The sequence below is a fragment of the Rana temporaria genome, chromosome 11 (assembly GCF_905171775.1).
Source record: "Rana temporaria chromosome 11, aRanTem1.1, whole genome shotgun sequence".
Classification (NCBI taxonomy): domain Eukaryota; kingdom Metazoa; phylum Chordata; class Amphibia; order Anura; family Ranidae; genus Rana; species Rana temporaria.
In genome coordinates, this window is record NC_053499.1 from 121,673,641 (window position 1) to 121,688,318 (window position 14,678).

General features: G+C 47.4%; 1 protein-coding gene across 1 annotated transcript; it reads left to right on the forward strand.

Annotated features, from left to right (window-relative positions):
• The first annotated feature begins 72 nt into the window (after positions 1–72).
• TRMT112 (tRNA methyltransferase subunit 11-2) lies at positions 73–13,953 on the forward strand. The gene is made up of 4 exons (XM_040329005.1): positions 73–215; positions 5,261–5,362; positions 13,599–13,691; positions 13,776–13,953. Exons 1-4 carry the CDS (start codon positions 141–143, stop codon positions 13,875–13,877), a joined length of 372 nt encoding a protein of 123 aa, XP_040184939.1. The 5' UTR covers positions 73–140; the 3' UTR covers positions 13,878–13,953.
• Positions 13,954–14,678: the final 725 nt, after the last annotated feature.

Below are 14,678 nucleotides of genomic sequence, written 5' to 3' on the forward strand. Positions count from 1 at the left end.
GCCAACTACAGGCGCATGCGTGTCTGAAGCCCAGCGTTAGCATGATGGTCCTGTAGGCCCCGCCCTATTCAGGGATATTGATTGGTTAAGGTCCCGGAAGTAGTTTCTACGCCAGGCACGTGGGTACTCGGGACGGGAAAATGAAGCTGCTGACACATAATATGCTGCGGAGCCATGTTACCGGGGTGACCCGGGGCTTCCCGCTCATCATCCGGGTATGTTGGTGTCTGCTTTATGTCCTTAGTGCGGATCTGTAGGGTGCAGTACGTTTTTAAGCTTACTATAATCAGAGAAGAGATGATTTCTGATTGGTTGTCGTGTTCTCTGTCCTCTCTGTTCCTTCCATGGATATATATTGTTTATCTGTGTCTTACACTACAAAAGACCATAAATAAGGAGTATGGCCAAAGCTGTTTTATCTGTGGCTCCCAGGATTGCACCTATTTCTGCACCCCTGTGAGCCAGAATCAGACGACAGCGGGCTAAAGACTGCTGCTGGCTGATATCCCAGAGCTGGTCCAGGCTCTGCAGAGATCCCAACAATAATGTCGGGATCCACCTAGATTTTTAGCTAGATTCAGGTAGAGTTAGGTCGGCGTATCAGTAGATACGCTGACCTAACTCAGAATCTGCGCCGACCTAGGTTTAAAGGGGTGGTTCCCCCTAAAACACATTGCTAACAATAGATTCGTAAGACCCGTTACACTGCGGGTAGGCTGGGTTTTTTTTTTTTTTTTAAGTACATACCGAGATCTCCCCGTCTCGTTCCTTGTCGGTGGGCGTTCCTAGTTGATTGACGTTCCTCGGACGGGCGCGTACGTGACGTCACGACTTTCCGAAAGAAGCCGAACGTCGCTGCGCATGCGCCGTATAGAGCCGACTGTATACGGCGCATGCGCAGCGACGTTCGGCTTCTTTCGGAAAGTCGTGACGTCACGTACCCCCCCGTCCGAGGAACGTCAATCAACTAGGAACGCCCACCGCCAAGGGACGAGACGGGGAGATCTCGGTATGTACGAAAAAAAAAAAAAAAAAAGCCAGCCTACCCGCAGTGTAACGGGTCTTAAGAATCTATTGTTAGAAATTAGTTTTAGGGGGAACCACCCCTTTAAGTGTATTCTCAAACAGAGATACGCTTAAAATATCTAAGATACGACGGCTTGCGCCGTCCTATCTTAGGTTGCAATATTTAGGCTGGCCGCTAGGTGGCGCTTCCATTGCGGTCGGCGTAGAATATGTAAATCGGTAGATACGCCTATTCACGAACGTACGCCCGGCCGCCACAGTACATTTACGCCGTTTACGTAACGCTTTATCAGGCCTAAAGTTATTCCAACAAATAGTTGGAATAGTAATGTTAAAGTATGGCCGCCGTTCCCGCTTCGAAATTCGAAAATTTTACGTTGTTTGCGTAAGTCGTCCGTGAATAGGGATTTACGTCCACGTTAAAATCAATAGGCCCGTGCGGCGGACTTGGCCGCAATGCACACTGGGAAATGTAGGCGCACGGCGCATGCGCAGTTTAAAAAAAAACATCAATTACGTCGGGTCAAGCCTCATTACCATAAAACACGCCCCCTCAGCCAAATTTGAATTAGGTGCCCTTACGCCCGCCCGCTTTAGGCTACGCCGCCGTAACTTAGGCAAGTACATTGTGAATCATGTACTTGCCTCGCTAACTTACGGCGGCGTAGCTTAAATGCCATAAGCTACGCCGCCTTAAAGTTGCGACCATCTCTCTGAATCTAGCTATTTGTCATTCTCCAACCATATCACTTCCGGTTTATTTAAATCATCAGTAATTGGAGATTTTGACACCCCCCCCCCCCAGCATTCATTTGAATAGCTGTAGTCTTTCCCGCCGCGTATAGACACTCCCCCTTATTTGGGTAAACTGTCCAATCCCGAGCAAGTGGGAGTGTCTATACGCAGCGCGGCGCGAGAGACTACAGCTATTCAAAGCTGTAATGTTCCCTGCGCGTATTAACCAAGCGGGGATGCGGCAGCATGTACGGTAAGGGAGACATGGCTGCATATGGGGGGGGGGACATGGCTGCATATGGGGGGGTCATGGCTGGATATGGGGGGACATGGCTGGATATGGGGGGACATGGGGAGGACGTGGCTGCATATATGGGGAGAGACATGGCTGCATATATGGGGAGAGACATGGCTGCATATGGGGGGACATGGCTGGATATGAGGGGGGACATGGTTGGATATGAGGGGGGACATGGCTGGATATGGGGGGGGACATGGCTGGATATGGGGGAGGACATGGCTGCATATGGGGGAGGACATGGCTGGATATGGGGGGGGACATGGCTGCATATGGGGGAGGACATGGCTGGATATGAGGGGGGACATGGCTGCATATGGGGGAGGACATGGCTGCATATGGGGGAGGACATGGCTGCATATGGGGGAGGACATGGCTGCATATGGGGGGGAGGACATGGCTGGATATGAGGGGGGACATGGCTGCATATGGGGGAGGACATGGCTGCATATGGGGGGGGACATGGCTGCATATGGGGGGGGACATGGCTGCATATGGGGGAGGACATGGCTGGATATGAGGGGGGACATGGCTGCATATGGGGGAGGACATGGCTGCATATGGGGGAGGACATGGCTGGATATGGGGGAGGACATGGCTGGATATGGGGGAGGACATGGCTGGATATGAGGGAGGACATGGCTGCATATGGGGGAGGACATGGCTGCATATGGGGGAGGACATGGCTGCATATGGGGGAGGACATGGCTGCATATGGGGGAGGACATGGCTGCATATGGGGGAGGACATGGCTGCATATGGGGGAGGACATGGCTGCATATGGGGGGGAGGACATGGCTGCATATGGGGGGGGGGGACATGGCTGCATATGGGGGGGGGGGACATGGCTGCATATGGGGGGGGGGGACATGGCTGCATATGGGGGGGGGGACATGGCTGCATATGGGGGGGGGGGCATGGCTGCATTTGGGGACACATTTAAAAAAAAGGTATCGGTATTCGGTATTGGCGAGTACTTGAAAAAAAGTATCGGTACTCGTACTCAGTCCTAAAAAAGTGGTATCGGGACAACCCTAGTTTAAAGAAACCGGAAGTTAAGTAGTTGGAGTTTCTGATGAGTTGGATATTTTGACAGAACCCCCGGGAGCTGGCTCAGCCTCTTAGACCCCTTTCACACTGGGTCGCTTTGCAGATGCTATAATGCTAAAAAAAGCGCCTGCAAAGCGACCTAAAACAGCCGCTGCTGTCTCTCCAGTGTGAAAGCCCCGATTCAGTGCGCTAGCAGGACAGTTAGAAAAAGTCCCGCTAGCAGCATCTTTGGAGCGGTGTGTGTATACCATTGCAGAGGTGCTTTGCGGTGGTGTTAACCCTTTCTCGCCCGCTAGCGGGGGTAAAAGTGCCCTGCTAGCGGCCGAAAAGTGCCGCAAAATACACTCCTCCCACTCTCAGCATCTCCTGTGATAAAGTCAAATACACACGCGATGGGGAAAGGGGGAGGGTACAAATAGCTTCACTCACTCAGAAGATCGGAGACTCTCGGTATCCGCCGGCTCCAGGTGGGAACTGCACATGCGCAGTCTAGCCGAGAGCGAGTACTGCATCCGCCTTGATCGGAGCCAGCCCTGATGGGGCCCCATGAGCACTTGGGGCCGCTCGGTAAGAAGGCCCCAACTCAAGTAGCATCAAAGTAGTGCAGGAAAGTTGTGTCCAAAGTTGCTTGTTAGGGTTAAGGGTTATGTTTAAATGTTAGGGTTAGAAATGCTAACCCTAACTAACTTTAATCCCAAACTTAAGCTTTAAAGTGACGCTAAAAGTTCCCCCCTTTTTTTTTTTAAGAACAAACATGTCATACTTACCTCTATTGCGCAGTTTTTTTTGCACAGAGTGGCCCCGATCCTCCTGTTCTGGGGTCCTACGGCGGCTCCTCCCCGCAATAGATAATCCCATCTGGGAAGCTTTCTCCCAAGAGGGTTACCTTGCGGGCGCGCTCCCGTGTCATACACTCGGTGTCCATAGCTGTCGAGTGTGTGACTCGGCCCTGCCCTCGGTGGCCGCATCATTGGATTTGATTGACAGCAGCGGGAGTCAATGGCTGCGCTGCTATCAATCTATCCAATGAAGAGCTGAGAAGCAGTGGAGAGAGCGACATGGGATCGCGCTCACTGAAATTCAGGGCTCAGGTAAATAAAACTGGGGGGCCGGACAGTGCAAGGTGTTTTTTTTTTTTTTTTTTTTTTTTTTTTTTACCTTAAAGCGGGGTTCCGGGCATAATTGTTTATTTTTTTGAAAGTTAAAATTAATTACATTAAACATATTAATAGCTCCCTAATCGATCAGGAAATCATTGTAATCACTTGCCTTATATCCTCCAGCTCATGATGTGGCCGTTTCATCATATGTGTGGCATCTGAAGCCCAGTTCCTGTTTCTTCCTTGTTTTCAGGGGGAGGTGCATGCTGGGCGATTTTTAGGCACATGCCCAGAGACTCCTGGGAAATGAGTGTCATCTCCCAGGAGGCAATGGGGTCTTAGGACAGGAAGTTGAACCACCGAGGACTAGTTACTACTTACGAAATCTGCCTAGTAACAGCCAGATAGAAGTGAGTAAAACATTTTTGGGGGAATTATTATATATATATATATTTTTACATTAAAGGCAAGCTGTACATATAAAGTTAATTTTCAGGGTGGATCTCCGCTTTATTGCATAGAATGCATTGAGGTGAAAAAACACCAGGGTTTTACGACCCCTTTAACCCTAACCCTTAACCCTAACATGCGACTTTGGACACATAAAGGTTCCTGCAGTATTTTATTGCAACTTTGATGCTACTTGAGTGTAAAGTCGCTTTACATGAAAAGAGCTGTTAAAAACCCACAGTCTATTTTATGCAAAATGAAATCTGCTGAAAAAGGCCCCTGACCCTTTCCAAAAAATGCACCACCTCAAAACACACATATATGAACTAGTCCATAGGTGTGAAGCAGGGATAAGTTGCAACTCGAGGTGCACCGAATGGGAATTTTGAAACTGAAAATGCAGGATGCAAATGACAATTTTTTAAAAGATATTTAAATTTTTATGTACAATTGTATTCTATTCATCTTTTAGGCTATACGAACAGGGGTTATCAGTTCAGGGTTTTTCCAAATACACATTTTTGTGACTTTAGCCCTGATTTAAATTTATGAAAGATTTTTGTAATTATTGAATATTTTATTTTTTCTATTGAATTATTAGGCAGATGAAGTCAAGGTCAATTCTGTGGATTTCAATCGAGAGTTTGTATCACGCATGATTCCTAAACTAGAGTGGGAGGCCTTGGTGGAAACTGCAGAAAGTGTAAGTAAAGTTCATTGTAGTGATTTGGATTGTAGAGACGTGAAATATAAGTACTGTATATACACGAGTATAAGACGAGGACCTAATTTTACCACAAAAAAAAAAAAAAACTGGGAAAACGTATTGACTCGAGTATAAGACGAGGGTGAGAATGCAGCAGCTACTGTAAGCGGAAATAAGGGTCAACAATGCCCGTTTGCAGCCTGAGCTCACCGTGCCCATTGCAAAATCCGATCTGTGTACCCGACTATGTGACATAGATGGAGGCCGTGCAGTTTTAAAAAATCACGCTCCTTGTGCTGTTCCGTGATAGGCGGAACACTTGGTTTCCCAGCAAACACTGTGATCAGTGTTCCGTCTATCACGATCGTCCTCTCGTCTATCACGAATAAGAGGGCGATCGTGATAGGCTGAACACAGGGCGAAAACTTTCCCAGCAAACACTGTTCAGTGTTCCACCTAGAGAGGGCGATCGTAATAGGCGGAACACTGAACAGTGTTTGCTGGGAAACCGAGTGTTCCGCCTATCGCGGAACAGCACAAGGAGGAGTGCGATGTGTTTTTTTTTTTTTTTTTTTTAACTGCACGGCCGCCATCTGTCACAGACTCGGGTACACGGATCGGATTCTGCAATGGGCAACGTGAGGCCAGGCGGCAATGGACTGGCAGGTACTGACTCTAGTATAAGCCGAGAAGGGTAATTTTCAGCCCAAAAAAAGGGCTGAAAAACTCTGCTTATACTCGGGGCCGGATTCCAGACAAGGCCAACAAGGCCAGGCCTCGGGCGGCAGTGGGTGCAGGGGCGGCACTGCGGCTGAGAGGAGAGGACACTTTCACTTTCATTTCCGGAGTTCCCCCCTGTCATGTCACAGATGGTGAGAGAGAAAACAGAGGGAAGAGGAGGTGAGATGGCTCTCAATGTAATTTCTGTGGCAGCAGCAAAATCCCCCCCCCGGTTCTCAATGTCATTTTGTCAGACCCACTGTAACGGCTACCCATGTAGTGTGAGGGTCTCAGCCGTTGGAGACGTCCTTTTCCCTGGCAAGCTGCGATATGCAGGTACCGCCAGTATATCCCATCGAACACCCTTTCAATAAACGAGACGGGCTACGTTTGCAGAGTCAAGCAGGACTGACTTTTAATGCCACATTTTTCCTCCTTATATATGGTTACAAACTGTACAGAAACAAATGACACCCCCCCCCCCCACCCAGGGGGCCTTCAATACACACACTTTGAAAGAATGACCTTCCCTTGAGCCAATCAGCCGCTAGACGTTTTGGCTCCTAAACTTAACTTGATCAGACAATAGAATTCAATTAACCTTTAAAACAATTATCACTCACACATAATCCCCCTCAGCAGACACCTCACAGGAGGCTGTTACCTCCACAAAAGAGAGTTCATTAGCTATGCGAAGGGAACATTAGCATTCAGCATTGAAAGAGACCCTTTGTCCAGTTAACCCTTTGGGCTCAGAATACAATGTGGTGCATCCAATTGTGACAAGCCATGCAGTTCCTTGTAGTCCTCCCTGCATGAAGATTATCGATGTCCCGGCAGCAGGCATATGTCCGTTACACTACTCCCCTTTTGTGGAACACTCCGGCAGACCCGGATTGATCCTTTTCGGATCAACTTGGGGATGTCCGGTCTGCTGTTAGGGTAAAAGTTCCGTTTGCCTGGACAGTCCGTCGGCCTTCCCATTGGCTTACCAGGTCGGTAGCTGATGGTGACGGTGAATAATAGAATTCAATTCTGGAACAGTCACTTGCTTTGCTCTCTCAATGGCTCCCAAAACCTGTTGCTGATGCTCTTGGGACAGATACGGCACCACCTGGATGCAAATCCCATTTAATCTTTTGACAATTTCCGCCTGTTTGTGCATTTCAATGTTCAAGCCACGGGACATCTCATAATACATGACATAGTGTCGTTGCATCTCTGATTTCTCACTGGCCAACTTGTCACATTCCCATTTTAGACTGTGATATTGTGCCGGATCTACAGTACATGTCGGGGAAGGTAGTCTTACCCGGTTCTCAGCAGCAAGCGGGTCGATTCCAGCAACGCGGGTGGTCACGGGACAAGCAGCAGCAGGTGTAGGTAAATAAGCCGAAGTCAGAGGGCCAATGTCGTTGCCCAGCACCACCTCGGCAGGTAGGTTGTCCATGATACCAACTGTGGTCTTTCCTGACCCGGCTCCCCAGTCTAAGTGCACCCGGGCGGTGGGTACGCGAAATACAGCACCCCCTGCGACCCGGACGGCAACTGTGCGAGTGGACACGTTCTCTGGCTTTACCAGATGTTTTTGAATCAGAGTGATAGTAGTCCCGGAATCTCTTAGGCCTTGTGCTACTTGTCCATTCACTCGTACCTCCTGACGGTGATGCTGACGGTTATCCGGAGAGGCCGCTTGTATTGGGTCTGCCTCATACCAAATTCCCAGACATTCCTCAGGGACCCCCTCGGTCTCCAGGCAGTGGGCCACAGAGGGACGTGATGGAGTGACCTCTGTGTTGGGTGTTGTGCGTCTCCAATTGTTATTTGTAGCTCTCAAAGGGCAATAACGAGCAATATGTCCCGTGTCGCTGAAGTGATGGCACGTCACCCTAGGCGAATCCCGGGGGTAGTTGCTAGGCCCCTGAGGACGTGGTGGGACTGGAGCCCGAAACTCTGGGCGTGGGGTGACGGTTGGAGTACGCGGTTCTACCTTCTGAGCCAGCCGCATAGTACCCTGGCTTACTTTCCTTGTCTCAGCGTACTCATCTGCTAGCCGAGCCGCCTCGTTTAAGTTAGCGGGACGGCGATCTCGTACCCAGTCTTGTATGTCTGCGGCCAGGTCTTGGAAGAAATGTTCCATTAGGAACAGCTGCAATACTTCCTCCCCGGTGTTGGCCTTGCACCCTTGGACCCAAAGGGATGCCACCCTTTGTAACTGGTTGGCCCATTCCATGTGGGAGTCCACAGTCATCTTCTTGGACTCCCGGAAGCGCCGGCGGTAGGCTTCTGGAGTTACGGCGTATCGGGTTAGCAGCGCCTTTTTAACTTGCTGGTATTGTAAAATATCCTCTGGAGCGAGAGCCCGAAAGGCTTCATTGGCTTTGCCCGACAATTTCCCCGACAAAATAGTGACCCATTGGTCTGGTGGTACCTGGTGTAGTGAGCACTGTCTCTCAAAGTCCGCCAAATATCCATCTATTTCCTCCTCACTTTCTACAAAAGCTTTAAATGCAGTGAACAGTATTTTCTTTCCTGTAGCAGCAGGTGGGGGGGGTAGGAACTGCAGGTGTAATGGGCTGTCTTGCTCTTACCAGTTCCAGTTCTTGTCCCCTCTTCGTTTGTATCTCCTCCCTTGCTTCCCGGAACAGCTGGTTTATTAGTTCCACGGACGTTTCTGGATACAAGGATAATCTCCGCTGTACAATCCCAGTAATTACATCTTCCTCGCTGACCGGTGCAAGGGGCTCAGTTCCTTCCATGGATCCATCCATTTCGTCCAGCCCCAGCAGTTCAGCTATCAGCTCCCTCCGTGGTCTGTTGCTGGCGCTCCTACCACGACTCTCCAATAGATCTTTTAGTGTGGATCTTTTCAGCCTGGCGTACTGCGACTCCATTCAGCACTTGCTCTTTGGATAAAAGGACCATCCCACTGCTGCCAACCAATGTAACGGCTACCCATGTAGTGTGAGGGTCTCAGCCGTTGGAGACGTCCTTTTCCCTGGCAAGCTGCGATATGCAGGTACTGCCGGTATATCCCATCGAACACCCTTTCAAGAAACGAGACGGGCTACGTTTGCAGAGTCAAGCAGGACTGACTTTTAATGCCACATTTTTCCTCCTTATATCTGGTTACAAACTGTACAGAAGCAAATGACACCCCCCCCCCCCACCCAGGGGGCCTTCAATACACACACTTTGAAAGAATGACCTTCCCTTGAGCCAATCAGCCGCTAGATGTTTTGGCTCCTAAACTTAACTTGATCAGACAATAGAATTCAATTAACCTTTAAAACAATTATCACTCACACATAATCCCCCTCAGCAGACACCGCACAGGAGGCTGTTACCTCCACAAAAGAGAGTTCATTAGCTATGCGAAGGGAATATTAGCATTCAGCATTGAAAGAGACCCTTTGTCCAGTTAACCCTTTGGGCTCAGAATACAATGTGGTGCATCCAATTGTGACAAGCCATGCAGTTCCTCGTAGTCCTCCCTGCATGAAGATCATCGATGTCCCGGCAGCAGGCATATGTCCGTTACACAAACCAATGCTCAACGTCACCCCCCTGCTTCTCAATTTTCGGCAGCAGCACCCCCCCCGCCTCTCAATGTCATATTCGGCAGCAAACCCCCCCCCCCCCTTCTTCGTGTGTTGCCGAAAAAGTCCCCGGATAATGTCCCCCCTGTACTGCGCAGGCTTGGGGCGGCAAAGGGAGTAAATCCGGGCCTGGCAATATGGTTACATTTAGCAACTTATTGCTACACTTAGAGGTGCCTCTCTTCTCTTTTATACCCTGTAAAAAAAAATGCTTTGATATACAAGTGCTTTGGATTACAAGCATGTTTCTGGTAGGGTTGTCCCGATACCGGTATCGAGACCGATACCGAGTATTAGTGGGAGTACTCGTACTCCCGCTAATACTGCCGATGCTAAAATAGAATACTTGACCCCGCCCCCCCCCGCCGCCGCGTGTCGCAAAGCCGCCACCGCGTTAATCACCACGGCGCGGGGAACATTTCAGTCAGCTTTCGTTTGAATAGCTGTTTTGCCCGCCGCGCATAGACACTCCCCCTTGGACGGATCTGTCCAATCGCGAGCAAGGGGGAGTGTCTCTATACACAGCACGGCGGGGAAAACAGCTATTCAAACGAACGCTGACTGTAATGTTCCCCGCGCAGTGATTAACGCGGCGGCGGCATCATTTACAGTAGGTATGGGGGACATGGCTGAATATATGGGGGACATGGCTGGATATATGGGGGACATGGCTGGATATATGGGGGACATGGCTGGATATATGGGGGACATGGCTGGATATATGGGGGACATGGCTGGATATACGGGGGACATGGCTGGATATACGGGGGACATGGCTGGATATACGGGGGACATGGCTGGATATACGGGGGACATGGCTGGATATACGGGGGACATGGCTGGATATACGGGGGACATGGCTGCATGTGGGGGGGACATGGCTGCGTATGTTGGGGACATGGCTGCGTATATGGGGGACATGGCTGGATATGTGGGGGACATGGCTGCAATATGTTTGGGGACATGGCTGCGTATATGGGGGACATGGCTGGATATGTTTGGGGACATGGCTGGATATGTTTGGGGACATGGCTGCATATGTGGGGAACATGGCTGCATTTGGGGACACATTTTAAAAAAAAGTATCAGTATTCGGTATCGGCGAGTACATAAAAAAAAAGTATCGGTACTTGTACTCGGTCCTAAAAAAATGGTATCGGGACAACCCTAGTTTCTGGAACGAATTATGCTCACAAACCAAGGTTTTACTGTATACATAAAGAGCATAGACAAAGTACTTGACAAACAGACGTCAAGTTCATACTGTTGCAAAATATAGAAGGAAGTCACATTGCTTGCTGGAGCGTGGAAAGATCAAACGAGGTAGAAGACCAGATGTTGTTTTAGTCATCATAGATCAGTGGTGTGTGTGTTTTTATTTTTTTATTTTTTATTTTTTTTTAACTATTGGGTAGAGTAGTCAAATTCCTATATAAACAAACATTGGAGGTAGATTTTACCTGTATAGGGACAGAAAAACAAGGCAATCATCTGTTTTAAAACAGTGATCCAAACATAGGATTATGTTATGCATCAACAGGCTCCAATTATGAAGATTTATCCCTGTAAATAATACACAGAATCTTTATTTTACAAATACATTTTTTATATATTACAAGAGATTCCCAAAGCCTTTCAGGGCTAATGGCTTAGAATGGCAATGGGAATCTAGAGCGCCACCTGCTGGTTGGATAGAAGGCTGACTAATAATTATAATAATGCTTATTTTAGTTTTATTTACGGTACTTTTGTGTTCATCTGACCATGATAAATAAGAAAATAACTACTATAACATTTCACTTAAAAGGAAAAACCTATTTGTTTTTTGACCCTGCTGTGCTTCGTTTCTCAGCTGATGTTAGATTGCAGTACACTGAACACAGTATATGGTGGAGATGAGTGACTGTGTCTTCCATGTGGGCTGTGGCAGGTGTGACCTGTCTTGTGTCTTAAACATATGAAGGATTTCAGTTTGGCCTGAAAAGCTAATTTATTACATTGGGATTAGTTTTGCTGTAAGACCCCTTTCACACGGGCGTTCCATCTGTCCATTTTTTTCATCCATCCATTGACGGACAGAAATGCATTCCTGTGGGTAAACGGATAATCATTTGTTTACATCCATTCAGGTATTTTTTTTTTTTTTATGGGAACAAGACATTGTTTTTGTCGCTTTTTAAAAAACAGAAGTGAACCTAAATGGATGTTAACAGACTAACTGTCTGTTTTGTTTTTTTCATATGTTTTAGGAGCTGGCACCTGCAGGTGTCCTAACAAACCAATGACTTATCCTTGCTCTTAATGAGCAGGTACCCGCCGGCATCCTAACAATGCATGGGGCCCCACCTCCCAATCTATACCAGACCCTTCGGGTCTGGAATGGGTTGGAGGGGAACCTCCTGCTAAAAAAAAAAAAATTGCCTAAGGCTCTCCCTCAATTCCATACCATACCCTTATCCAAGTATGCAGGAAAGTGGGAAGACAACCAGGTTAATGAGGAAAAGGGCCTCCTTTCCACAACCCTGGCTCTCAATTCCCCTCCATCTTGCCATTTGCAGGATGGTCTAGAAACTAAAAGTGTGTGCCTCCTAGCAGCTGTTTCGGCACATTCTGTTTCAATGTATTTATTGGTTTTCTAAATCATCATATTCCACAGCCTACTCGGTTGCCCCTGGGTTGCCCCTGGACTGCAACTGTATAAACAAGAAGAAATAGGAGACAAAAAAGAGTAGAGGAGAATAATGGAGGAATTAAAGTCTAGAGCACAGGTGTCAAACACAAGGCCCGTAGGCCAAATCCAGCCCTCCAGGCCATTTCATGTGGCCCTTGCACCTCTCTTGCAGCTGCAGGAGAGCTCCAGTCCTACTCCAGACTCCTGCTTTCAAGCAATGCATCCATCTTCTTCCCAGCAGCGGCATAAGGAAAGGGGGGTGCACTGTGATGTAGGAAGAGTGGGGGACTCAACTTCTGATGGTGGGGTGGCTCTTGACATCTATCGTAAGGGGAGGGGATGCGCTGGAGATCTAATCTTACAGATACAACTGGCTCTTTTTAGAACAGTCATAATGCGGCTTACGATGAAATTGAGTTTGACACCCCTGGTCAAGGTAAAGGAGGGAAGGAGACCATGCATCTGCCCATTTAAACTGCAAGCAAACGGTGCACTCTCCTTCAGCTGCAGCAGCGCAAATGGCAACGAACCCTGGTGCAAGATATCCAAGATGTAAAAAAGAGGCTCAGGAGAAGCCACTGTACTAACAATTCAATGTTGGTACAGCAATCTCCCCCGCTGTGCTATTGTATTCTGACAGAGACAACTGATCGGGAGCCAATTGACAGGTTTTTTTTTTTTTTTTGGTCCTGTCCCTTCAACAGAAGCCAGCCCAACTCCAGTACACATGGGCCATATGTCGGCTGGTCTCTATTGAATCATAAGATGCCACCTTAACATTTGGCCGGTGTGTGCTAGGCTTTAGTCCTTGGCATTTATGTCTTGCTCTGGGGTCCTTGGTTCGAATATTGGCCAGGACAGGATCTGCATGGAGTTTGCATGTTCTCTGTGTTTTTGTATGAGTGTCCTCTGAAATTATATCATCTCACACTCCAAAGACATGATGGTAGGCAGATTGCCTTTTGTCTAAATTGGCCCAAGTAGATGTGTACTAATTGGCTATGCACATGTGTTATCACATTCTGCATGCCAGTCAAAAGCTCCAGTAATTGGGTAGAGTTGAGAAAAGACCTAACGGCCTATCTTTGTAAAGGAAAAAACAAGAGAATTTTACTGGAAAGGCTGTCAAGCGCATGCGATATGGTGCACAGAAAGCTGGCCAATAGAATCGGTGTCTGATACAACTGGCTGTATGTTTACATACTGTATATCCGATTTACCTTTTTTTTTTTTTTTTACACAGCTTGGACATGGGTCTGACCTACCTCGAGAGCTTCTGTCTGGATATGAAACTGACGAGGAGTTCCTGAAAAAAGTCCATCATGTGTTACTGGAGGTAAGGCCAAACAATTGATGCACATTATGGCAGCGAGTATCTAACCTTCCCATTTTACATTTCTTGTGCTTTGTCTCTTGATAGGTTGAAATCCTTGAAGGTGCACTAAAGTGCCCAGAATCTGGAACCGAATTTCCCATTACAAGAGGAATTCCCAACATGCTCATTAATGAAGAGGAGTCCTAACAAACTCTTCTATATCCTGCAATGTAAATATTTCTTCCATGTTTTATTCTCAATAAATGTTCTTTTTTTCCTGTTATTGGTGTCCATGGTTTCTCTGGGGATGAGATCAGTAAAATAAGAAAAGGAGGTAAAAAAAAATAATGAACACACAAGGAAATCTCCCTGATGTTTATTGCAGTCCAGGCCTTTGGAGCCATATCTGTATATAATATACATTTCTAAGCAATGAGGTATATTACATATGCACATTATTCTATATACAGAGGGTCGCCCAGCACAGTCAGGGCTAGAAGAGTCAAACTGTAATGTGAATACAGAGGCATAGAGTATTACAGATAAAATTCACAGAACATAAAGACAATTTTTTTTTTTTTTAATTTATGGCCCACCGACATGTGGGTCAGCGTTGATTGCATCTACAGAACTAATGAAACAGGCTGCTGCTGGCACAGAGGGTAAGAAGACAAGAGAATGCGAAACATTGAAGATAAAGACTGAGACACCGAGCTGAATATTCAATCTGACAAAACAAAATCATCTTATATTGCTGCTTAAACCGCACAACCTTACAAGAATGATTTCTGAGCAAATATTTGGCCAAATACCTGCAGCTGATCGTTTTCAGACTTGATAAAAATGTAAAGTGCAGTACCCATAGGAACCAATCAGAATCCACCGTGTACCCGTCAGATTATAAATAGGCCCTTATACAGGAAGAGTGCAACTCCTTTTTTTTCTAACCACGGTTGATGAGTGTATTAGATTTTTGCAACCTAAACTACTTTTTGTATTTTAATCAAG

Coding starts and splice junctions, on each gene's coding strand:
- TRMT112 (XM_040329005.1), top strand. CDS start 141: ATGAAGCTGCTGACACATAATATGCTGCGGAGCCATGTTACCGGGGTG. Junction 5,363..13,598: donor TGGTGGAAACTGCAGAAAGT/GTAAGTAAAGTT, acceptor TTTTTTACACAG/CTTGGACATGGGTCTGACCT. Junction 13,692..13,775: donor TCCATCATGTGTTACTGGAG/GTAAGGCCAAAC, acceptor GTCTCTTGATAG/GTTGAAATCCTTGAAGGTGC.